General features: G+C 46.6%; 1 protein-coding gene across 1 annotated transcript in view; it reads right to left on the bottom strand.

Moving 5' to 3' along the window:
- Nucleotides 1-213: 213 nt before the first annotated feature.
- The window catches only part of ift172 (intraflagellar transport 172), a 60,263-nt gene continuing 33,689 nt past the window's right edge, over nt 214-26,787 (bottom strand). The window contains exons 29-48 of the mRNA XM_079753303.1: nt 24,646-24,762; nt 24,034-24,176; nt 23,350-23,443; nt 22,834-22,898; nt 20,879-21,059; nt 20,173-20,282; nt 19,258-19,387; nt 14,865-14,963; nt 14,620-14,729; nt 13,723-13,786; nt 12,845-12,931; nt 12,393-12,509; nt 4,702-4,806; nt 4,156-4,275; nt 3,927-4,022; nt 3,285-3,344; nt 2,997-3,095; nt 2,580-2,733; nt 1,742-1,833; nt 214-1,007 (exon numbers count right to left, since the gene is read on the bottom strand). Of these exons, the coding sequence (XP_079609429.1) occupies nt 918-1,007; nt 1,742-1,833; nt 2,580-2,733; nt 2,997-3,095; nt 3,285-3,344; nt 3,927-4,022; nt 4,156-4,275; nt 4,702-4,806; nt 12,393-12,509; nt 12,845-12,931; nt 13,723-13,786; nt 14,620-14,729; nt 14,865-14,963; nt 19,258-19,387; nt 20,173-20,282; nt 20,879-21,059; nt 22,834-22,898; nt 23,350-23,443; nt 24,034-24,176; nt 24,646-24,762 (2,133 nt within the window). The 3' untranslated portion in view covers nt 214-917. The remainder of the gene's footprint in view (nt 1,008-1,741; nt 1,834-2,579; nt 2,734-2,996; nt 3,096-3,284; nt 3,345-3,926; nt 4,023-4,155; nt 4,276-4,701; nt 4,807-12,392; nt 12,510-12,844; nt 12,932-13,722; nt 13,787-14,619; nt 14,730-14,864; nt 14,964-19,257; nt 19,388-20,172; nt 20,283-20,878; nt 21,060-22,833; nt 22,899-23,349; nt 23,444-24,033; nt 24,177-24,645; nt 24,763-26,787) is intronic.

The raw sequence follows: 26,787 nt of genomic DNA, 5'->3' as shown, positions 1-26,787 counted from the left end.
ACACTGACTCTTCCGTGGCTCAGGGAGCCATAGTATTCATTTTGTTTCCCCCGCGTTGGGCAAAGACCCACGCGTTTTGCGTTGTGCAATGAATAAATGCCCCACATTGGGCTTTGAACGGACCTTGGCGTGAGGTGATTCCTGAATGATAGAGACATTCCTGGGGCCGGGTCGCCACATTAGATAAACAATTATGATGGAAAACACTGGACACATTTTGAACACATTTTATTTCAATTTAATAAGAGAACATTAGTTAGCAGTCACCTGGCTCCTTTGTCAATATTCCAGACAATTGATGAGATACAGCCAAAATATCTATATGTTCATGATGATGTAGAGAGGAAGATTAACTATGCTCAATATAACGTGAATGTAATGTGAAGGAACACAAAGAGGCAGACACATCGTTCCCAAGGGACCCTGAGGAGCCCTGGTGCCTTGTTACTCAGCTGACAAATAGCAGGACAGCAAGACAGCAATGGCTGGGTTAGCATTGTAGCAAAGAGCTGGTAAACAGAGGCATGTAGGTCAGGTGTTAGTACGGGCCTGTTTCCTGCCTGGAAGAAGCATTACAAAATAGGTAATGCATGATCCAAAACATTTTATTTGTCACATGAATTAATTTAAAATAAAATGTAATTATGCTCAGAGAGGTAGACCAAAACAGTAAAAAATAAAAATAGTGAAAAGTAAATTTTGCACACCCGCATAAAGTAAAGCTTTGGATCTCCGAAAGTCGAGCATGTGTGACACTTTATGACTAAACTGTACGAGCAAAACCAAGCAGTCAAGAGAGTAGAATAAAGTAGGCTCACAGAGCTGGATAGAAACATGTTTGGTATTTGCATTATGTGAAGCCTTTTAACGTTATGTATAGCCTGTATAACTCTGTACTTGTGGTAGTGTGTTTGTACTCAGTGGAAGGAGAAACTGGAAGCAGGGAGGCCTCCGCACCACTGGCTGATGAAGGTCAGGACGTCCTGGCACTCTGGACTGTGCGTTGTCTGCAGGGCGCACACACACACACACACACACATTACAATAAACAAATGTTGTCTTTCCATCTCTGTTGTGCACGTTGCCATTATCGGGGATGTTCAAGTTACCCAAAGTCGGAAAATCAAGAATTGGACCGGTGTATAAATGGTTAATAGACTCATTTTTACAGCACTTTTCAGCCCTATGGCCACTCAAGGTTCTCTACAATTCGTTGATCAAATTCATCCATTCATACACAACATCTTGCTATTCATTCAGCTATTCATACACACATATATGCACAACGGCTTGCTTCTCATTCTGCCATTCACACACGTTCATGCACCAACGGCGGTGCATCAACGGACTGGCCTGGCTATTGCCAGAGGCTGCTGTCATTTTCTTCAGCACAAGAGGCGTGATCAACGGGCGTAGTTCAAATGACTCTGTACGCAATTGGCTAGTCCTTCAACCAACAGACCAACGATTCGGATGACGTACTATGCAGAGTGACAGGAAAACTCCAGGCAGGTGTCAACAAACGTGACCTGTAACTCAATGACCTGTGCATGGTTACTTACTCACTGCCTCGTTTTGATCATTTGGTGCAAATCAAAGTTGTAAATGTTGAATGTAAATAAAGGAAGGCTGAATATACTTTAATTTAGTTGAATTAAAGAATGTTTTTACAAATGTCATTGAAGTGTTACCGATTAAAGCATTGTTTTGACTGTGGGGGGGGGGAACATGTGAGCCTCACCTTGGTGGCCATCAGGAACTTGTTCCAGTCATCCTTGTTGGAGGCCTTCCCTGGAGCTTTGAAGTCCATCTTGTTCCTCAGCACGGGGTAACCTGCAGCAGGTTAGACATCGTTCTGTACTACCTGTCATCATACATCAAACATGTTTAATGCACTGCTGCTCGAAGTTTCTATACCGGATTTAAGCAAAGTACAAAATAAACAAAGCCTTCAACCTATGACCTAAAATAACATTGAAGGTCATCAAGCCAAACCCCCACAATGGTTGGCATGGGAATGAAGGGCACATCAATGCACCATACTGGTTTACACTAAGGCCAGCACAAGGACCCATGGGGGGTGAACCCCCATTCTAGAAGGACTGAGTGTGGCTGTTCACTGCATAGCGACTACCTGAGGCTGAAAGATGGGAAGAGAGAAAAGGATGTAGAATCGAGGGTAAAGTAAAAGGTAGAGCCATATTCCACGTTTCACAGTCATATCATAGTGTCTGTGGTACCAGTGATGTCATAACAGTGTCTGTGGTACCAGTGATGTCATATCATAGTGTCTGTGGTACCAGTGATGTCATATCATAGTGTCTGTGGTACCAGTGATGTCATATCATAGTGTCTGTGGTACCAGTGATGTCATATCATAGTGTCTGTGGTACCAGTGATGTCATATCATAGTGTCTGTGGTACCAGTGATGTCATGTCATAGTGTCTATGGTACCAGTGATGTCATATCATAGTGTCTGTGGTACCAGTGATGTCATGTCATAGTGTCTGTGGTACCAGTGATGTCATATCATAGTGTCTGTGGTACCAGTGATGTCATATCATAGTGTCTGTGGTACCAGTGATGACGCAGGGCAGGGACCGGATGCCAGTGCTGGTGGCCAGCAGTGAAGCTTCGTAGGTGTCCCTCTCGTCCCTGGGTAGAACCTGCTCCACACGCTGGTCCATGGAGACGGCCAGGACCCAGTCCCTGATCTCCTCCCGCTGGGCCTCCTACAAACAGTCACACAACAGTCAGACACACAGGCAAAGGCACTTCTATCTTTAGTGGCAAGTTCTGATTCGTAACTTCATGCGTCTATCCTGATATTCACAACATCTTTAAACATCATTATTCAGACTCTATCGGATCACAACATCTTAAACATCGTTATTCAGTCTATATTGGATCAAAACAAATATATAACATACATAAAGATATCTATATATTATAGGCTGCCAGCTGGATAGAGCTGAGGTTGAATTAAGGTCCTTACGCTGACATGCAGCTTGGAAGGCACCGGAACCTCGAAGGGAATGTCCGTCTCCTGGAAGTCTGAGTGGTCCAGAGTGTCCAGAGTACCCTCATCAATCCCCTGGACACACACAGACACAGACACACACACACACACACACACACACACACACACATCATCATAGGCAACAGCAATGTTTGCAGGTCATGCAATTCATGAATTATTCAGTACATCACTGGGCCAACACCAATGACAACCAATCAGAAACATTTGTGGCTGTGGTTTTAAGTCACGCTGGGATTTGCTCACATCAGCCAGATCCAGAAAGTGGTTGAGGAAGATGAATGCCATGTTCTCCCAGCCTACGGCCTATCAGAAAGGAACAAAGAAACCAGTTCTGAAAAGAGCATGTTATATTCCAGTAGAAGATTGTCTTTTCCCTGTCTTAGAGCTCCAGGTGAACATGTTGTCTCTTGCTGTCTGTGCAGTAGTTAGGAACACATCTCTAATAGCACCATAACAACTTTGTTCTGCTTGCGTCACATCTTTGAATCTCCTGAGTTGAGGTTTACTGCTGTAAATGGGTGTTTATCTCCCCTTTAATCTCTAAACTAAAGGTAGAATATCTTATGATCATTTGTGTACTTCCATATTAAAGCATGATATCTGCCGTATGGATGCAGCAGGTAGGGTCTTGTCCCAAAGAAGACAGCGGAAAATATTATATAGCTCGCCTCGATAAAGAGTTTCTAGTAGAATAAAGGTTCATTACAGTAACCTAACCTACCAATAACCTTGTGCTGCCATTCCAACAGCCACTCCCAAGTTGCTTATTCAAATCTTGTTCTCAGTCTCAGCTGTCACTTTGGATTTAGGTGACTTTATTAACAATCTGTTAATGTCATGAAGCAGGCCAAGGAGCGAGCGGGTTAATAGCTCCCTGGGTCTCACCCTGCAGGCCAGGCCGGCCTCATAGAAGGCCTTGTCCGCAGCCAGCAGCTCAGTGTGGCGCAGCAGAGAGATCGACAGCTTGGTGGAAATGCTCACCTGAAAACAAAATAATGCAGATTCAATTTGTTAAAATAAATAATACCCCAATATCAATACCACATTCCTGAACTTCACTACATGTGTTTACAAACTGGACACGTCTTATTGGTGTGTGTGTGTGTGCGTGCACCAGCTGGTCCACTCCTTTAGCAGCACATCGCGTGGCGCAGTAGTGAGCTATCAGCAGCATCGTCTCAAACTCCTCATGGCTCGGGCTGTTGGCCTCTGAAGACTTGGAGATATTCTCACACTAAACACAGGAAACAGAATTACAGACCATAATAAACACACAGAAACAAGCTCAAGTAGAACATAAACAGTGTCCTTGAGGCTGGTATTGTCTTAGTTCCATTATTTAAACGTTAGCATTAAATAGTAGATCAGAAAGGTCAAATCGTATGAATCAATCTATGTAGAAGATGCACCAGTGATCATCAGTGCTAGCACATAGCTCAATAGGTGTACCAAGGTTCTGATCTAATTAAACACATTTCATTTACATTAAAGTTGTTAAAATGATATCCTTGCCTAAAATGTCGTTTCTATGAATTAAATGTAAAAAGTAATGGCTAAACCAAACCATGTGATTTTCTGTTGTAGTCTTTGTGTACAGCTTGCCATAACACTGGTATTCTGTCACTATGTCGGTCCTGACCAGCTGCTTTGTTCTACTCACCAGAAGCAGCAGAAGGTTGCGGAGGTCTGCCCACATGCGGTACCCCTCTGCCCCCCCGCTCAGGTTCAGCAGGTCAAGGAACAGGCGCTTATAGATGTTGAAGTTCTAATGGCCCAAAAGTGAGGGAGATACAGGTCACAATATACTGTCACATTTAAGGTGCAGTGTGAAGAATTTAGTGGCATCCAGCGGAACATAATAGAAACTATGTTTTGATTATCTTATCATCCCTTACACCTTAAACCTTGGAATGAGCCTTTCTATCTACATTGAGAGTCTTCTTCCACTGCCATGTGGCAACGCCATGGCTTCAAAGAAAAACAGAATGAACAAACTAACGCGCTAGGGGGTACTGGAGAACTTTGTTCAAATCAGGGTGTAGAGCAGCGAGGCAGTGCCTGTTCAATCCTTTATTAACTAACCAACGCCACCCTGCTCCAGGGTTGACTCTCTCCTTGTCTCAACTACTCTGTGTTGCATTGTGTCTCATAATGTGCTGCTCACCCATGTGTTACTGCCCCACTAGTATGTCTCTTATTCAACACAAACGACATTATATAAAACCCAAGACAAGGGCGGGGATACCAATACCTTCCATTCATTACCTGCTAACATACTAAAAGGTCTGTGGGGATCTGTTGTTGGATTCTAACATGAAAGAAGGGCCATCTGGGGCTAATGCCAACCCCTCAGTTGCTCTTTGATCAAATCCTTAAGGAAAGTAGGGGCTTAGAGACAGGGGAGGCAGGGAGGAGGATGGGAACAGGACGAGGTGAAACATGTTAGGGGCTTAGAGACAGGGGAGGCAGGGAGGAGGATGGGAACAGGACGAGGTGAAACATGTTAGGGGCTTAGAGACAGGGGAGGCAGGGAGGAGGATGGGAACAGGACGAGGTGAAACATGTTAGGGGCTTAGAGACAGGGGAGGCAGGGAGGAGGATGGGAACAGGACGAGGTGAAACTTTGGGTTACTTAACGTAATCCCTGGTTCTTTGATAACAGAGTGAGGTGTTTCACAATGGGAATCGCCTCGGCGTGACCTACTATGGAAGCTCCAATTACACCACGTCTGTCCTTGACAGACAGGTCGGACTGTGCCAAGGCCCAATGCCCCCTGCACCCCATACAGTCGACCGTCCCTCTTCACACCATTCTATACCGGTTTCTTTCCGTGTAAATGCAAGGAGGGACGTGTTGGTGAAACACCTCACTCTGTTATCAAAGAACCAGGGATTACGTTAAGTAACCCAAAGTTATTTTTCTAACTTCGTTCAGTGTTTCACTATGGGAGATATAGACCACTCCCGTATTGCATATGTCTCCCGAAGCCATGCAAATTCCACCGGGCACTAATATTACATGGAGCCTGGGGACACTGTCTCCAGCACTGCTTGTGCCACAGAAGGCCCTGAGACATCCAGTCTATAAAACTTTACAAAAGTGTGAGGCGTAGCCAAGCTCGCCGCAGCACAAATGTCATGTACTGTCACCCCTCTGAATAAGGCCCACGAAGTAGCCATACCCCTTGTGGAGTGGGCTCTGAAGCCATGGGGGGGCTGCAAGCCCCTACAGTCATAAGCAAGAGATATAGCTTCTACAATCCAGTGGGACAGCCTTTGACGAGACAAAGGCTTGCCTTTATGTGGAGTGGCCCAAGACACGAACAGTTGATCCCCTCTTCTAAAAGCAGCCGACCGGCTCACATACACATGCAGTGCCCGCACTGGGCATTGTGTGTTAAGGCTCTGCTCCTCCGCAGAGGAGAAAGGAGGCGGGTGAAACGCCGACAGCTCCACTGTGAGACACCTATAGGCCGACTCAACCACCTTAGGTACAAAAGCTGGATTGGGCCGTAGGCAGACCTTGGAGGCCCCCGGCCCAAACTGCAAGCAGGAAGGACGGATAAACAATGCCTGTAAATCGCTCACACGCTTAGCTGTGGTTAAAGCTAAGAGCAGTGCCGCTTTCAGCGACACAAACTTCATCCCCACCGCCTCCAACGGCTCAAATGGGTGATGAGACAGGGCGTCCAGCACCACTGATAAATACCACAAAGGGACCAGGGGCCTGGAAACTGGGAGCTTGCGTCGCGCCCCCTTCATGAAGCGACAAACTAAGGGATGCTGCCCTGCAGACTTATCCCCAAAACCAACATGACAAGCTGAGATGGCAGCTAGGAATACTTTAATCGTGGAGAAAGCCTTACCCTTTTCCAACAATTCCTGTAAGAAACACAGTAGGTCCACCACGGAACACTGATACGGAATGGCGTGCCTCGAGTCACACCAGTCCTCAAAAACCCGCCACTTGACACTGTAAAGCTGGCGAGTGGAAAGGGCCCTTGCATTCTGAATAGTGTCAACGACCTGTGCAGGTAGGCCTGCAGCATTCAAGTTCCAACTCTCACGGGCCAAGCCCAGAGCGCTATGCGGTCTGGGTGCGGATGGTAAATTTCCCCGCGTGCTTGGGAGAGAAGATCCCTGCGCAGGGTAAGAGGCCATGGCTCGCCCGCCAGGAGTTGTATTATCTCTGCCACCCAAAGTTTGGATGGCCACCGTGGTGCGATCAGGATAAGCGACAGACCCTGTTCCCTCACCCTGGCTAGGGTGGGGTAGATTAGGCTGAGAGGGGGGAATGCATATAGCAGCACGTTCGGCCACGGATGGGCCAGTGCGTCTACCCCTAGAGGAGCCTTTGCGTCTGACAGGGAGAAAAACAGCGGGCACTGAGCGTTTTCCTGTGAGGTGAAGAGATCTACGGTTGCCAGGCCGTATCTCCGCCAAACTTGTCTCACAACCTGTGGATTCAGAGTCCATTCCCCGTAAAGGGGGTTCCCTCTGGACAGAAGATCTGCTCCTCTGTTCAAAACGCCCGCTACATGTGTTGCCCGAAGGGACAAGAGCCTGGTGCTGCTCCACATAATAATTTCTCGAGCTAGCTTGTGTAGTTTCAGTGAGCGAGTGCCGCCCTGCCGGTTGATGTATGCCACGACAGTGGTATTGTCTGGTTTCACTAAGACATGGTGGCCCTGGATAAATTGTAGGTGTAAGTGTTTTAGAGCAAAAAACATCGCCCACAGCTCCAGGAGGTTTATGTGAGCCTGAGTCAGATTGTGGCTCCAGGTGCCATTCACTGCTCTGCCCATCATTGTTGCACCCCACCCTGACAGGGACGCGTCCGTTGTTACGGTAACTCTGGACGACACGGCCCCCAGTGGGACGCCCGCTGTCAGAGACGTGCGCACCGACCACGGGTGGAGAGCGGTAACACACGCTGGTGTTACTTTCACTTTGCGGTTCAGGTGGCGACGGGGGCATAAACACAGTGCTGTGACCAAGCGCTGGAAACCTCTCATCATCAGAAGCCCCAAATGTACCACTGATATCACCGAAGCCATAAGGCCAAGTAGGCGTAGGCACAATCTGAACGATACGGCCCTTCCCTGCCTGAAGAGGGAGAGACACTGCGTGAGAGACGTTAGTCTTCTCTCCGCTAGTGTGACGCGATAGGAGAGAGAGTTTATGTGGAGACCCAAATATTCTGCGCATTGTGCCGGGTCTACATGGCTATTTTCCCAATTGATGCTGAATCCCAGAGTCCTGAGATGGTTTACCACCGTAGCAGAATCTCTGAGTGCCTGTTCGCGTGAATTGGAACACATCAGGTAATCGTCTAAATAAGACAATATTCTGAAGCCGCTGTGCCTTAGCGTTGATAGAGCCGCCTCCACACACCTGCTGAACACTCTCGGGGCTAATGAAAGCCCGAATGGGACTACCTGGTATTCGTAGGTTGTGTTCTGAAACGCGAACCGGAGGAATCTCCGGTGCGCGGGATGAATGGCGATGTGGAAGTATGCGTCTGAGAGATTGATCGTTACAAACCAATCGCCTGGACGGATTGAATGACAGAGCACTTTGTGTGTTAACATCCTGAACGTGCATTTGCGCAGGTGTCTGTTTAACACACGGAGATCCAATATGGGGCGAAGGGACGAGCTCCCTCTCTTTGGAATGAGAAAGTAACGGGAGTAAAAACCCTGTTGGGCTTGCTCGCCCGGGACGGCTGTGATCGCTTGTTTTTTCAGCAGGGACGATATTTCGTCCTCTAGGATTCGTCCCGAATCTCCCTTGGCCATAGAAACTAACACACCGTTGAATCTGGGTGGTTTCATAGCAAATTGCAGTCTGTAACCCCGTGATATCGTGGAGAGAATCCACGGGTGAACTGCGCATGCGCGCCACTGCTCCACTCGGCCGGCGAGAGGGCCCATGTGGCTGTGCTTTGATGACGTCACCCTCGGGAACAGAGGGGAGCGGTCTGGTCCCACAGGAGGAGCGTGAGCTCACCTTATGGGAATGCAGGGACCAAGACTTTGATTTATTTTATTTTGGGTTGTGCATTTCACCCTTAGCCCTTGGCCTGGCTGTGAAAATGCCGGGTTTATAGTTTTCACCTTCGAACAGAGTGAAAGTGCTTGGTGACACCGTGTAACCTGTTGCCCCTGTCTCACCTCGCCCTGAAGGTGAGGCGGGAGAGACTGAAAAAGGGCACCTGGAAAACCTGAACCTATCCAGGTCCCTGAACCATGGAGCTTTAACTTCTTAATGGGAGGGGGAGAGAGAGAAGCTGGGAGCATTAGGTTGCACGCTTCTTCTTCCCATCCCCGGGGTGGGGAGAGCGGTTCCTGGCTGCCGCAGCAGCGAAGGAGTGTTTGCCCCATGGCCTCGGGTTCTCTGACCTAGGCTGTTGGTTGGTCTGTGGGCCAGCTGAGTGGGCTGGTCTGTAGGCCCTCTGAGGCCTACTTCCCCCCTGTTTTCCCTTCGCCGCCGCTGCGGAGGCCGCAAAGCCCGACCTCGCTGGTTGGGGCGGGCGGGGAGCCTGCTTTCTGGGGAGGCAGAGATCGAAGGCTTCCCCTTCCTGTTTTCTGAGAGTGCTGGTCTCTCTCATCTTCTCCAGAGCTGGACCAAACCGACCCTTGGTTGGGTCATATGCTGCATCCATGACCTCAGCTTTTTGTGTTTCACCCAGTCCGGAGAGATTGAGCCATAACGCTCTCTCACCTGAGACTGCAAGTCCCATAACTCGGCCACAGCCCTGAACTGCGCCCCGTGAGGAGCGCAGGACGAGATCATTCACAATGCAAATCTCATCCCAGAGGGCAGGGTTAGGTGACCCCGAGTCCAGCTGGCGACCCATTTCCTCCAGTATTTCAGCTTGATATGCAGACAGCAGTGTCATGGCATTGAGCGAGCATACCGACTGTGCTCCATACTTATATACCCTACGATAAGTGGATGCGGTGAGGTGGTCCATCTTATCAGGCAGAGAGATGCCCGAAGAAGCAGAGAGAGAGAGCGACGGTTTGGGTGGAGGTGGTACGCCACTGAAGGCTCAACAGCTGGGGGTTCGGCCAACCCCAGCTCTTCCATCCAGTGGATATCCAGCTTAGAGCAGCCCTTGGTTGGAAGCTTGCTCTTAAAAGGGCTGGACCAGTAGTGGCTCATTTCCTTCATGCAGGCGGGAACTGCTGGTAGGAGCTGCTTAGACGGCGGTTGGGCTGGTGGGAGCCTTTTGCCGTCATATAGGTCCCTCTCCTCCCCTTCAGCATCCGGGGTTGCAGGCCATTGGATGCCCCATTTTGCAGCAGTCCGTTTGCAAACCTCGTACAAGTTACTGTCCATTGGTGGCACAGTGTCAGAGGCACTAGGGGGTCTGGACTGTTGGACAGGAAAAGAAAAGTGGAATCGTCCTCCTCTTCCTCCATTTCGTCCAGGTTGAGGAGGTCAGAGTTGGCATCGCCCTCTGCGTCCTCAGCACCCGGTCCCGCCTCGAGGAACTCCTCGAATAGCGGAGGCACGAGCGCGGATACTGCCTCCATCATGTCCGCCCAGCTAGCTGTGGCTTGGGACTGATGGGTGCTCGTTGAGGCTTTAGCAGTGGTAACTGCCATGGAAGGGTCCTGGTTGTTAGCCACTGTCACCCTCAGCCTCCTTTCCAGTATCTTCTCCGGCAGTGATGCACAGTGAGTGCATGAGGCGGGATACAGCCTCGTTGACCTTCGGCCCCAACCCTTTGGCGGGGGTGGAGGATGAAGACATAGTGACTGGAAAGAGAAGAGAAAAGTTTAAAAAAGTAGCTGAACTAGGCGCACCGTAATGTGTAACCTGTCGGTAAAACTATAGCGCCAGTAAACGGGGTTTAGCCCGATGCTGACAACGTATAGACGGAGTCTGCTCACCGCGATGCGTTAGCTAAACTCCAGGTGTTTTGGCTCAGTTAACAAGCTAATGCTAACTGTGCCGGGGTAGGCTCGTCTTGACACGTTAGCCGTAAAAAGTAAACTACACCGTAACCAGCGGCACCGGTAAACGAATACAGTGTAGCCGGAATAGCAGCTCGCCTTTACGCGGACACTGCCCGGAGAATACAGTGTAGCAAACAGATAACTTCTTGTGAAGTACTTACTCAGCCGATCCAGGTTAAAAGCCTGTAACCGCGTTCTGCGACGGAATCCTTGACGGCAGGTCTGCGAACTGTTAAGCAGTTAAAGCAAGCCTAGATGAGCTGAGGGAGCTTGAGTAGCTTTCTCACGGGAAGAAAAGCGAGAATGGTGTGAGGAGGGATGGTCGACTGTATAAGTGCACGGGGCGGGGCCCCTTGGCACAGTCCAACCTGTCTGTCAAGGACAGACGTGGTGTAACTGGAGCTTCCATAGTAGGTCATGCCGAGGCGATTCCCATAGTGAAACACTGAACGAAGTTAGAAAAAGAACATGTTTACTGTGTGATCAGCTGATAGTAGGGTCAGAGACAGGGGAGGCAGGGAGGAGGATGGGAACAGGATGAGGTGAAACATGTTTACTGTGTGATCAGCTGATAGTAGGGTCAGAGACAGGGGAGGCAGGGAGGAGGATGGGAACAGGATGAGGTGAAACCATACCAACTCTTTATCCATTAATAATACATTCCTCTTCAATGTGTTTATAGTTGTAATAATAATCTATATCTTACTTGTAAGCTATGACATTTAGTATTACAGGTATTCAATTACTAAACACATTTTATAAATCAATCAAGAAACCTCATCAATTGACACTTGGCAATGTGAAGGGTAATAATGTGTGATATATATTCATTCTTTTTTTAGTTTACTCTGATAGCATGTTTATCAACTCCTTTTTCTGAACAAAAATGCCAATAATCCCAAATTAATTTAACATCTTGGTTGATGACCTAGCAGCCAACAGGACTGGACTCTAGCAGTACACATTTGGTTATTTTTATCAATTTGATTGAAGCTCTGAGTTCATCTTGTATATATGATTGTCAGGTTTATGTTACTCTACTGTATTTACATAATTGTAAATAATGCGCTTGGAGAGGACTCCTATTGAGAGAATAATCACTGGTCCTTTGTCCTGAATGTTCAAGGACAAAGTTTTTGCACTTCAGTTAACGTGTAGAAGATAATGTTGTTCAGAGAATTAAATGTAACATTTGAATTGAGTTGAGCAGTCTTATTTTCCTCATTTTTTAATAATATGGGGGACATGAATTGCAATATATCGCATAATCAAATCGCTATATGCTAAGAATCGCAACAATATTGAATCGTGGCCCAAATATCGCAATACTATGGAATGGTCACACTTTTGCCCATTCCCAGCCCTATAGTATCGATGTACCTACCTGGGGGTTGGGTGGGGCTCCATGTGTGGCATACAGGGTCAATGCACTCTGGGCGTCGCCCTCTTTGATCAGGTGAGTAGCATACAGCGCTACATATTTATGGAGGATCTTAAAGTTCTACACACACACACACACAGAACCACACACACAGTCATACACACACACACACAAATGATTTTCATCCTTTGTATTACAGTGTATAAGCATTCTAAAATGCAAATTGTGTCCTCCAGACAATATTAACTATTCTTTAAGGCAAAACAATATTGTGTAACAGTCTCTGTGTTTACGCAAACATTTGGAAAGCATGAACTGGAAACGGTTGCGAGATGGCGATGCAAAGCAAATGTTGTCATAAGCCCTTGGGGTGGTTCACTCCTTGTAGATTGATGAGGCATCATTTGTCCTCTGATAGAAGTGTTGTCAGATGCTATGCTGTGAGCTAACCTTACCTGTTTGGAGGCTGTTTCAAGACATTTCTCCCATTGGCCCCGCTCCACATACATGTCCAGCGCTGCCATCACGTCCACACCGACCAGCTACACACACACACACACACACACACACACACACACACACACACACACACACACACACACACACACACACACAATCATATGTGAAATTATTAGATGACTATTGGTTACTCCTGATAAGCTTTTCTGTGGCTTTTATCCATCTATACATAAAGGACTTGGTCTAAGACACTGTTTGGTACCAGGACATAGACTATGTCTAACATGCTGGTACCAGGACATAGACTAGGTCTAACACACTGGTACCAGGACATAGACTAGCTCAACACGCTGGTACCAGGACATAGACTAGGTCTAACACACTGGTACCAGGACATAGACTAGGTCTAACCCGCTGGTCCCAGGACATAGACTAGGTCTAACACGCTGGTACCAGGGCATAGACTAGTTCTAACACGCTGGTACCAGGACATAGACTAGGTCTAACACGCTGGTACCAGGACATAAACTAGGTCTAACACACTGGTACCAGGGCATAGACTAGTTCTAACACGCTGGTACCAGGACATAGACTAGGTCTAACACGCTGGTACCAGGACATAGACTAGGTCTAACACGCTGGTACCAGGACATAGACTAGGTCTAACACGCTGGTACCAGGACATAGACTAGGTCTAACACGTTGGTACCAGGACATAAACTAGGTCTAACACACTGGTACCAGGACATAGACTAGGTGTAACACACTGTTTGGTATTTGTAGAATAAAAAAAGAGAATGCTAATGCTAATGCTAATTGAAAACATTGAAATGGGAAAGGAGTCCATCAATGTAGTAATAGAAATGGTACCCACAGAGTCCACCTTGCCATGGTTCTTCAAGTGCTCCTTGTACTTCTGGTCTACATAAGCCTCATACCTGCAAAGCATCATATTATAGCTAGATCATATTGGGATTGAGACATCATTATAAGGCAATGTAAGTAAAAAATGGACTACACACCAGTGGCATGCAAGATTTAACAGCCTGGAAAATGAATATGCTGCACCTGGAAAAAAGCAAACTTACTAACTTACTAACCGACTAACAACGACAAAAAGGTTGATTATGGCTTAGCTTCTTAGTGGAGCTGAATATCCAGCGATCTCAATAGCCATGGTCAAGGATTTTGACAGAAAGGAAGCTCTACTCAAGTCTCACAGGAATCACACATAAAAGTATTTTGTGGTTTACTTTGTGTTCGCTAGTCACTCCTCGTAATGTTAGCTGCTCTTTTGATGCTTCCAGTGATTTTACAATTTATTTGTTGTTTGCGTTTTTGCATTAAGCCTTTTTGGGTTCTTTCTTACTGCTAGGTAGGTAAATTGGATATGATCTTTAACTGCAGAGAAAGCTCCTGTTTCACATAGTTCCCTGCAGCAAATTATCGACAGCTAGATGAATGTCAAACAATTCATTTTGAATTTAATAAACATCCTATTGCTACATGTACACAAAATGGCCCACGTTACCAAGAAAAATGCAGACAGTGCAGATTGGATTATTTACAGTTGGACTTAATTCCTTCTCCATCCAACCCATAGCCTCTGTTTACTGGTTTGTTCTTCTGTTGTTCTTGTTCATGAATTCATTTCTTTTTACATGAACAAGTACACACCTTTTACCAGAGGTCCGTAAGTGAGATATCTCTACTTAAACCCAAGTATGTCTTTCTAGTACTCTACACGACTGTTGCCTCCCTTCCCACACACCTTGGTTCCAGCTCCTTTGCAACTCTCTTGGCCTTGTTCCACTCCTCCCCCTCCATGAAGACGTCGATGGCCTCTTTCACCAGCTCCATGTTGAGGTACAACTCTGCTGCCTGCCTCCCCCAGGAATCATCCAGACATAAGGAGAGGAGTGATGGACGCAGAGGAGAGCAAGGGGGTGAGGCGGATCAGTGTGGTGGAGTTCGCAAGGACGACGTGCGTGTGTGTGGGTGTGTGCGTGAACTCACAGCGCTGTATTTCCTGAGCTGGGCCAGACATGGTCCCACGACACGGACGACCTCAGCAGCCCGCTCTCTGCTCAGGAATTTGATTGACAGCTCAGCAGCCTGGGAAGACACGTGTGTACATGACATCATCATGTCTTATTGTTTCATCTGCAAAATTGTCTAGCTCAGCGCCACAACATTATATAGTATACCATACTAATGTAATGGTTAAACTTAAACCAGTACTCTGACTCAAGTAGCAAGTAAGGGAATGCTGACGCTAAGACCAGCACTTTGCCTCAAGCAGGTTAGGTTATGTTAAAGCTCAGACCAGCACTTTGCCTCAAGCAGGTTAGGTTATGTTAAAGCTCAGACCAGCACTCTGATTCAAGCAGGTTAGGTTATGTTAAAGCTCAGACCAGCACTCTGATTCAAGCAGGTTAGGTTATGTTAAAGCTCAGACCAGCACTCTGATTCAAGCAGGTTAGGTTATGTTAAAGCTCAGACCAGCACTCTGAATGAAGCAGGTTAGGTTATGTTAAAGCTCAGACCAGCACTCTGAATGAAGCAGGTTAGGTTATGTTAAAGCTCAGACCAGCACTCTGAATGAAGCAGGTTAGGTTATGTTAAAGCTCAGACCAGCACTCTGATTGAAGCAGGTTAGGTTATGTTAAAGCTCAGACCAGCACTCTGATTGAAGCAGGTTAGGTTATGTTAAAGCTCAGACCAGCACTCTGATTGAAGCAGGTTAGGTTATGTTAAAGCTCAGACCAGCACTCTGATTGAAGCAGGTTAGGTTATGTTAAAGCTCAGACCAGCACTCTGATTGAAGCAGGTTAGGTTATGTTAAAGCTCAGACCAGCACTCTGATTCAAGCAGGTTAGGTTATGTTAAAGCTCAGACCAGCATTTTGCCTCAAGTAGGTTAGGTTATGTTAAAGCTCAGACCAGCACTCTGATTGAAGCAGGTTAGGTTATGTTAAAGCTCAGACCAGCACTTTGCCTCAAGCAGGTTAGGTTATGTTAAAGCTCAGACCAGCACTCTGATTCAAGCAGGTTAGGTTATGTTAAAGCTCAGACCAGCACTTTGCCTCAAGCAGGTTAGGTTATGTTAAAGCTCAGACCAGCACTCTGATTCAAGCAGGTTAGGTTATGTTAAAGCTCAGACCAGCACTCTGATTGAAGAAGGTTAGGTTATGTTAAAGCTCAGACCAGCACTTTGCCTCAAGCAGGTTAGGTTATGTTAAAGCTCAGACCAGCACTCTGATTCAAGCAGGTTAGGTTATGTTAAAGCTCAGACCAGCACTTTGGCTCAAGCAGGTTAGGTTATGTTAAAGCTCAGACCAGCACTCTGATTCAAGCAGGTTAGGTTATGTTAAAGCTCAGACCAGCATTTTGCCTCAAGTAGGTTAGGTTATGCTAAAGCTCAGACCAGCACTCTGATTGAAGCAGGTTAGGTTATGTTAAAGCTCAGACCAGCACTCTGATTCAAGCAGGTTAGGTTATGTTAAAGCTCAGACCAGCACTTTGCCTCAAGCAGGTTAGATTATGTTAAAGCTCAGACCATCACTCTGATTCAAGCAGGTTAGGTTATGTTAAAGCTCAGACCAGCACTTTGCCTCAAGCAGGTTAGGTTATGTTAAAGCTCAGACCAGCACTCTGATTGAAGCAGGTTAGGTTATGTTAAAGCTCAGACCAGCACTTTGCCTCAAGCAGGTTAGGATATGTTAAAGCTCAGACCAGCACTCTGATTGAAGCAGGTTAGGTTATGTTAAAGCTCAGACCAGCACTCTGATTCAAGCAGGTTAGGTTATGTTAAAGCTCAGACCAGCACTCTGATTCAAGCAGGTTAGGTTATGTTAAAGCTCAGACCAGCACTCTGATTGAAGCAGGTTAGGTTATGTTAAAGCTCAGACCAGCACTCTGATTGAAGCAGGTTAGGTTATGTTAAAGCTCAGACCAGCACTCTGATTCAAGCAGGTTAGGTTATGTTAAAGCTCAGACCAGCACTCTGATTCAAGCAGGTTAGGTTATGTTAAAGCTCAGACCAGCACTCTGATTCAAGCAGGTTAGGTTATGTTAAAGCTCAGACCAGCACTCTGATTCAAGCAGGTTAGGTTATGTTTCCGCCTGCCTAAAGAGAGTGTGTCCCTTCAATGGCGGTTCTACACGGGGGTCTACAGGGGCCTGTACCCCTGTAGACATGTCCCTTGGAGAGCTCAGCAACTACTCTTGGAGAAAGGAGCCACGGTTTCTCGAAGGTACGCAAAACGATTTCATTTCGTAAGTGACTTGTACTGTGTGTTGTTCTTGCACATAACCGTGTTACTGTAGTTCCTCACACTGATGATGAAATTAAGTTTGTAAATGTCTGGTGTCGATATACTTAGAAACTTAATCATATCTAGAACAGTAGAACAGGGAATGTTTCTAAAAGGGAAGAACACAGTTTCTCCACACTGAAACTGATCAAATAAATAGGAAATTGCACATTGTGTTGCACTTCGTTGTACCCTGGAGTTTTTTTTCACATTGACACACTGTATTTGTACCCTGTAATGTATACTCTTGCACAAAACAAATGTTGATATGATTTTGATGACTAAAGGCATAGGCTCCATCAATTTAAGATAGTTTGACAGAGAAATACAGACCGGTGAAGTCATAAACTCTTGTACAAATTAAATGTTTGATGATTTTAAAGTAAAATAAAGTTTATAATTATAATAATTATAATTTTTTGCCGTTTCTTTTGTGCCCCTCTGGTTAAACACTGACCCCTTTGGCCCCCCTAGTGAAATTTGTCTAGAACCGCCACTGCTTCCCTAGATCCAGACTTTCGGTCTCACAACAGCTGATCTGAATATAAAGGTACTACTAAGCTATCATCTATTAAACCCTGAAAGTGATCGATCAGGGAATTCCCAAGCCGCCATTTCTATGTCATTGCTTCTATTGGTTGGGCCAAGTCAGTTCATTTGCACCAATATCTAGCGTTCGCCAAACCTTTTTCTTAACTTGGTGATAAAACAAACAAATCGTGTATTTCCTATTTATCTATCTTTAAAAAAAGGGTAAGGGTTAGCTAAAGTTAACTATACCGCTTACTGTAGTGAAATACTATTAACCTTTCAATTCCCACTACAAAACAATGTTAATATTGCTATACAACTCCTTCTGTCTAATTTAGGGTTGGTTTGTCACAGAGCACAATAAGAAATACTATAAACCCCAACCCAAACCCCCCCCCCCTCTGCCATAGCGCCAGACCCCGCCGCTGGAGTGTGGTACCTCTGGACCCCTAGACCCCCTGGCTCAGGACCCCTAGACCCCCTGGCTCAGGACCCCTAGACCCCCTGGCTCAGTACCCCTAGACCCCCTGGCTCAGTACCCCTAGACCCCCTGGCTCAGGACCCCTAGACCCCCTGGCTCAGTACCCCTAGACCCCCTGGCTCAGTACCCCTAGACCCCCTGGCTCAGGACCCCTAGACCCCCTGGCTCAGTACCCCTAGACCCCCTGGCTCAGTACCCCTAGACCCCCTGGCTCAGGACCCCTAGAACCCCTGGCTCAGTACCCCTAGACCCCCTGGCTCAGTACCCCTAGACCCCCTGGCTCTGGACCCCTAGACCCCCTGGCTCTGGACCCCTAGACCCCCTGGCTCAGGACCCCTAGACCCCCTGGCTCAGTACCCCTAGACCCCCTGGCTCAGTACCCCTAGACCCCCTGGCTCAGTACCCCTAGACCCCCTGGCTCAGTACCCCTAGACCCCCTGGCTCAGTACCCCTAGACCCCCTGGCTCAGCGACGGTACCGCCACATTGGTCTTCATTTTAGTTTAGGAGATAGATAAGTTAAGAAAATAGTTTTTAAGGATAAAATAGTTTGTTACGAAGGTGCCTTTACAGCTGCGGGCGGGGTTCCCGTGTTTGGCTCACTGCATATGTTGCTATGGTAACTCAACCGGCAATAGTTTTTATCTTGGTATCTGTGTTAACCTGGATACCCAGCTCCTAGAAACAGGACCCTGATCTATATGTAAATATATATGTAATATCTGTAAAACTAGTTCTAAAATAATGATAAACTAATGATGATGGATGCTTTTTGTTGCTTTGCATCATATCCAAGATAAGGATTTAACTATTAGCCACCTTGCAATGTAAAGTCATTAATTAACATGCGTTTCTAAAAAACAAGATCTGTATAATTAAGCCAAGCTCAACAATATATCCCAATGTATTACAATCTAGTGGAATGTGGGGTGAACTACACACAACAAACGAAACACAATGTGGTATAGTAAAAACGACCTAACTAAAGAAACAATAACCACAGACAATATATATATAGATATATATATATATACCCATTATGAGTATGAGCCATGCGCATCGACCCCCCTGGTTCTAAATTACCTTCATCCAGCACTTCTCTGTCAGGGCCGCGTTGGAGCTGTCCTTCACCCTAAGGTAACACTCCACCGCGCGGGTGAACTCTCCAGACTGTTCCCACTTCTGAGCCTGCTCCACCAACCCCTCCATACCTCTAGACACACACACACACACACACACACACACACACACACACACACACACACACACACACACGCGCTAAATCAGTTACAGTCTAAAGATCCTGTTCAGACCTGGATTAAATCCACCCTTAATGGATTGGATTAACCAATGATATCCAGTTCTATATTAACTTTTTCTATGAACTACAACACACACAGCTGAGCAAATGTTGTGATGGAGATGAAGAAGTAACAAACTGTTTCAGCTGCTGCCATCTGTGAGACGCTACCGCAGCATCCGGTCTAGCACCACCAGACTCAGGGACAGTTTCATCCCACGGGCCATAGGACTACTGAACTCCTGAGCTACTTAGCTCACCGCTATGACACTTTATAACTTGCCACTTTATACCAGTCAACATCTGGATAAACACGTCTGTTTACATTTTACATTTATTTAGTTTTGCATTTAGGTCTCTGCTCTCCTACTTGTGTTCCTCTTATAAACTTACCTTTTATTATTATTATTATTTAAGTCTCAGCTTTCCTACTTGTGTTTCTCGTATACTCTTTCTTTTTTTTATATTGCACTGTTGGAGGAGCCGACGACTAAATAATTTCATTCCCAGCGACTGCTCTGTAATTGCTGTGCATTCTTGAAAATCTTGAAAATGAGTCTGATGTTATGACATAAGTATTGGTGGACTGACAATGGACTTCCTTTTGGGACATGGTGGAGGCGGGCTCCTTATTTGCTTGTAGCCTGGTTGTGTAGTTTGTAGTGCACCCCGATCCCAACACTACCCTGGGGACTCACCGCGGGCCCTGCTTGGCAGCCTCTGAATCGTACTCCTCCTGCAGGAGGGCCAACTTACTGGGCAAGTACTCCTTACAGAGCCGCACGGCATCGCTCCACATCCCTGCATCCTGGGGACAACACACACCACAGACTGGAGAAACATCCTGGGGACAACACACCACAGACTGGAGAAACATCCTGGGAACAACACACACCACAGACTGGAGAAACATCCTGGGAACAACACACCACAGACTGGAGAAACATCCTGGGAACAACACACACCACAGACTGGAGAAACATCCTGGGGACAACACACCACAGACTGGAGAAACATCCTGGGAACAACACACACCACAGACTGGAGAAACATCCTGGGAACAACACACCACAGACTGGAGAAACATCCTGGGGACAACACACCACAGACTGGAGAAACATCCTGGGGACAACACACACCACAGACTGGAGAAACATCCTGGGAACAACACACACCACAGACTGGAGAAACATCCTGGCGACAACACACCACAGACTGGAGAAACCTCGACATCAAACATTTACACAAAAACAGTTTGTATGCATTCAAAACCAAAGGTTGTGTACACACTTCTGTCAAGGTCCATGCACCAGCAGACCAAAAATAATAATAACAACACCATACAGACATGTGACATTTACATACTGTATTGTAGTATTGAACAGCCAGCAGGGGTCTTTCTACCTTGTAGTATTGAACAGCGAGCTGGGGCCTCTGGGCCCGGAGTAGGAAGGCCTCAGCCTTCTGAAAGTCCTTCTGGTCAAAGCAGGACTTTGCCTGGCCAACCAGAACCTCTCCCACACTGTCCGGGTCATGACCCTCAGCTACGCGCTGCGCACCTGCCCAGTCCTGGTTGTGTTCATACCTAAAGGACGGACACACACACACACACACACACACACACACACACACACACACACACACAGTACAGTGGCCAGTCTGCAAGGTATTGATTTCAAATCTTTACAGAACCTTTTTTCTGTTTAACCCATTCAGACTGGATCACGCATCTTTGCATGTTTACCTTTAAGACCGGATTGGCATCAATGCCTGTTTACCATTAACCCATTTGTACCAGCTGCGCGGAGCAACATTGTATCTACTAGATACAGCAACATTGTATCTACTAGATACAATGTTGCGCTGCCCAGCAGCAGGTACAAATGGGTTAATACTGCTGGCTGTGTTTTTTTTCACCGTTATGGCCAATGATGCTCTGACAGAGCCCGCATCCGGCCACATGATTGGATGTGTATGCAGATGTATGCAGATGTATGAGGAAGGTGATTGACAAATCTCCCCAAGATAAGAGTCTGTCTACTATCAGACTTTTTATATTATTCCTGAATTTCCTCATGTATAACACCAGATGTTCCTCATGAATAATACCAGATGTTTCTCATGAATAATACCAGACGTTCCTCATGAATAATACCAGACGTTCCTCATGAATAATACCAGATGTTCATCATGAATAATACCAGATGTTCATCATGAATAACACCAGATGTTCATCATGAATAACACCAGGTGTTCCTCATGAATAATACCAGATGTTCATCATGAATAATACCAGATGTTCATCATGAATAACACCAGGTGTTCCTCATGAATAATACCAGACGTTCCTCATGAATAATACCAGATGTTCATCATGAATAATACCAGATGTTCATTATGAATAACACCAGGTGTTCCTCATGAATAATACCAGATGTTCATCATTAATAATACCAGATGTTCATCATGAATAACACCAGGTGTTCCTCATGAATAACACCAGGTGTTCCTCATGAATAACACCAGATGTTCCTCATGAATAATACCAGGTGTTCATCATGAATAATACCAGATATTCATCATGAACAATACCAGATGTTCATCATGAACAATACCAGTTGTTCATAAACAATAAAATCAGGTGTTCACAATGATGTTACCATAAGTTCCTCAAGAATAATACCAGGTGTTCATCATGAATAGGAATATATATAATATGAATAAGTGTTCTGTGTTTGTGCGGTGGGACTGAAAGCACAGAATTGCAGATTGATTGCTTCAAAACGTCATAATAGCATAAAACAGTTTTTGAAAATGCCATTAGCTTTGCAGGCACATGTTGTACAAGTGGTCAGATACATAGCGTGTAAGCAACACTTGGTGGTGCTGCTATAATACCTGAACTTAGCATATTGCTAATGTGGGTGCTGCTATTATACCTGAACATAGCATGTTGCTTATGTGTGGTGCTGGTATTATACCTGAACTTAGCATGTTACTTATGTGTGGTGCTGGTATTGTACCTGAACTTAGCATGTTGCTAATGTGTGGTGCTGGTATTATACCTGAACTTAGCATGTTGGCAATGTGTGGTGCTGGTATATACCTGAACTTAACTTGTCGGCAATGTGTCATTCTGCTATTATACCTGAACTTAGCATATTGCTAATGTATGGTGCTGCTATAATACCTGAACTCAGCATGTGGCTAATGTGTGGTGCTGATATTAAACCTGAACTTAGCATGTTGCCAATGTGTGGTGCTGCTATTATACCTGAACTTAACATGTTGGCAATGTGTCGTTCCAGGCTTACAGCTGACAGACAATTGAATGTGGACTCTGTCACGTTTTTACTTACATCAGGACCGCTTCCTTGGGCTTCCCGGCCTTGATGAACTCCGACTCCGCCTCTTGAAACTTGCCCTTTAAATAAAAATATGGATAGCACGCAAGAATAGCATGAAACATTTGACATTTAGTGGAAGGCGGGTTTCCAGAGTGTGAAAACCATGAAAATAGGTTCAGAACAAACTGAGGGATTACTACTTGACCTAGAGTTAATGGAAGGAGGTTATTCAGAGTGGGCCTGAAGTATGAATGAAAACGATCTACAAGCAGAAGTAGCCTGTGAAAGATTTGACTAAACATTCAGTAGTGGTAAATAAGTGCTGACAAAACCAAAATGGTTAAAAATATGTTCACTCTCTTTTCATTTTTTTTGAATGAGGTTGAAATGTACATGTATTTAATCTCTATTACTAAAAGGCCTATGGATAGGCCATAGATCCTCATGATAAAGAATATCTGTATTGAATGAACAGCGTAAGAGTCTAAGGATGGTAAGACAAAGGGGTGGTTCACTGCGGGGGTCCACCTCGTCTTCCAGGTACATGGCGTGCTTCAGGTGGATCTCCGGGACCTTCTGTTTGTTCGCCAGACGGGCTAACTCAAAGGCAAAGTCGAAGGAGCTGAGGACGGGAACCATACCACCAAAGACAAGACATTAGGTTACGTTATTTATGAGCAACTAATCAATTTCAACCGTGTGTTATTCTGAGTAGCCGTCCAGGGGACATTATTAACATGACAAAAAAGTCCCAATAATTTAAAAGGAGATGGCGCAATAAGGGGATGGACAGTCAACAACTAATTATGTTATTTAATGAGTTTACCCTGTAACCCTGCCGTCCAGTTAGCCCAGCATGTGACCAATGAGCTCCCGTGGCCACGGCAGTGACCAATGAACATACACCTACATTACAGTGCAGTGGAGTGCATACACGGTGCATACAACTAGACATGACTTTGATTTGTTTATTCTTGAACCATCCCATGTTTTCCTGACAAGATATTGGGTAGGTTTGTAGTGGTTACATCCCTCAGTGAAACGTTTTGAGACCAGGCTGCCCATGACTTTAGCTTGGGTCAGCAGATGTGGGGTCTATAATGCGACTCAGAGGAGCCTAGCGGTATAGTAAGGTGTGAGGACACCAACTCATCCGACGAGCGACCGCTCTGTGGGCTGTTAGACACCAAGCCGGTTCTTCCCGGTACACACCAGTTGTCTGAAGCAAAGTCGATGGCGTAGTCGGTCAGGCTGAACTTGTTGAGCAGCTTGACTGCAGCCTCTCCCCCAAGGCTCCGGGCCCAGAGGTAGGCCACCTGTTTCTGGGCCCCGGGGCCCCCATGGCTCTTAGCCACCTGACCACACACAGGAACACGTTATGAGCCAAACACACACACACACTGAAAAATACAGAACCACACGCACACACACATGAAGTATAGAGTATAGAGCCACACACAAATGCACACACATAGAAGTACAGACACTCTGAATGAAGACGTACAGAGCCACATACACACACACACATAAGTACACACCCACACACACACAGAAGTACAGAGCCACATACACAGACAAACAGAAGTACACACCCACACACACAGAAGTACAGAGCCACAAACACACACACACACACACAGATGTGCAGATCCCCCCCCCACACACACACACACACAGAAAAAAAGAAACACACACACACACATTGAGAAGTACAATCCCACCCACAAACATACAGATTTTCATACACGAAATCCATGCCACACATGCACGCAAGTCCAAGCAACACACACACACACACACACACACACACACACACACACACACCCTGTATGCCTCCTCCCACATGTCTCCGGCGCGGTACATGTGCACTGCAGCTTTCCACTCCCCGGCCTCCAGGTAGTGGTGCTCTGCTTCCCCCATCCTCGCCTCACCTTCCAGCTCCTGGAGGAGATACAGTCACCAGGCCTCAACATCATCCTGGTGCATTACGCTAGAGGAGATAAAGTCACCAGGCCTCAACATCATCCTGGTACATTACGCTAGAGGAGATACAGTCACCAGGCCTCAACATCATCCTGGTGCATTACGCTAGAGGAGATACAGTCACCAGGCCTCAACATCATCCTGGTGCATTACGCTAGAGGAGGTACAGTCACCAGGCCTCAACATCATCCTGGTGCATTACGCTAGAGGAGATACAGTCAACAGGCCTCAACATCATCCTGGTGCATTACGCTAGAGGAGATACAGTCACCAGGCCTCAACATCATCCTGGTGCATTACGCTAGAGGAGATAAAGTCACCAGGCCTCAACATCATCCTGGTGCATTACGCTAGAGGAGATACAGTCACCAGGCCTCAACATCATCCTGGTGCATTACGCTAGAGGAGATACAGTCACCAGGCCTCAACATCATCCTGGTGCATTACGCTAGAGGAGGTACAGTCACCAGGCCTCAACATCATCCTGGTGCATTACGCTAGAGGAGATACAGTCACCAGGCCTCAACATCATCCTGGTGCATTACGCTAGAGGAGATACAGTCACCAGGCCTCAACATCATCCTGGTGCATTACGCTAGAGGAGGTACAGTCACCAGGCCTCAACATCATCCTGGTGCATTACGCTAGAGGAGATACAGTCACCAGGCCTCAACATCATCCTGGTGCATTACGCTAGAGGAGGTACAGTCACCAGGCCTCAACATCATCCTGGTGCATTACGCTAGAGGAGATACAGTCACCAGGCCTCAACATCATCCTGGTGCATTACGCTAGAGGAGGTACAGTCACCAGGCCTCAACATCATCCTGGTGCATTACGCTAGAGGAGATACAGTCACCAGGCCTCAACATCATCCTGGTGCATTACGCTAGAGGAGGTACAGTCACCAGGCCTCAACATCATCCTGGTGCATTACGCTAGAGGAGATACAGTCACCAGGCCTCAACATCATCCTGGTGCATTACGCTAGAGGAGATACAGTCACCATGCCTCAACATCATCCTGGTGCATTACGCTAGAGGAGGTACAGTCACTAGGCCTCAACATCATCCTGGTGCATTACGCTAGAGGAGATACAGTCACCAGGCCTCAACATCATCCTGGTGCATTACGCTAGAGGAGATACAGTCACCAGGCCTCAACATCATCCTGGTACATTACGCTAGAGGAGATACAGTCACCAGGCCTCAACATCATCCTGGTGCATTACGCTAGAGGAGATACAGTCACCAGGCCTCAACATCATCCTGGTGCATTACGCTAGAGGAGGTACAGTCACCAGGCCTCAACATCATCCTGGTGCATTACGCTAGAGGAGATAAAGTCACCAGGCCTCAACATCATCCTGGTGCATTACGCTAGAGGAGATACAGTCACCAGGCCTCAACATCATCCTGGTGCATTACGCTAGAGGAGGTACAGTCACCAGGCCTCAACATCATCCTGGTGCATTACGCTAGAGGAGATACAGTCACCAGGCCTCAACATCATCCTGGTGCATTACGCTAGAGGAGGTACAGTCACCAGGCCTCAACATCATCCTGGTGCATTACGCTAGAGGAGATACAGTCACCAGGCCTCAACATCATCCTGGTGCATTACGCTAGAGGAGATACAGTCACCAGGCCTCAACATCATCCTGGTGCATTACGCTAGAGGAGATACAGTCACCAGGCCTCAACATCATCCTGGTGCATTACGCTAGAGGAGGTACAGTCACCAGGCCTCAACATCATCCTGGTGCATTACGCTAGAGGAGATACAGTCACCAGGCCTCAACATCATCCTGGTGCATTACGCTAGAGGAGATACAGTCACCATGCCTCAACATCATCCTGTTGCATTACGCTAGAGGAGATACAGTCACCAGGCCTCAACATCATCCTGGTGCATTACGCTAGAGGAGATACAGTCACCAGGCCTCAACATCATCCTGGTGCATTACGCTAGAGGAGGTACAGT

Source organism: Pollachius pollachius, assembly GCF_949987615.1.
Source record: "Pollachius pollachius genome assembly, chromosome: 16".
Lineage (NCBI taxonomy): Eukaryota > Metazoa > Chordata > Actinopteri > Gadiformes > Gadidae > Pollachius > Pollachius pollachius.
Note: the sequence above shows the minus strand (reverse complement) of the source record. Positions and strands in the feature narration are given on the sequence as shown.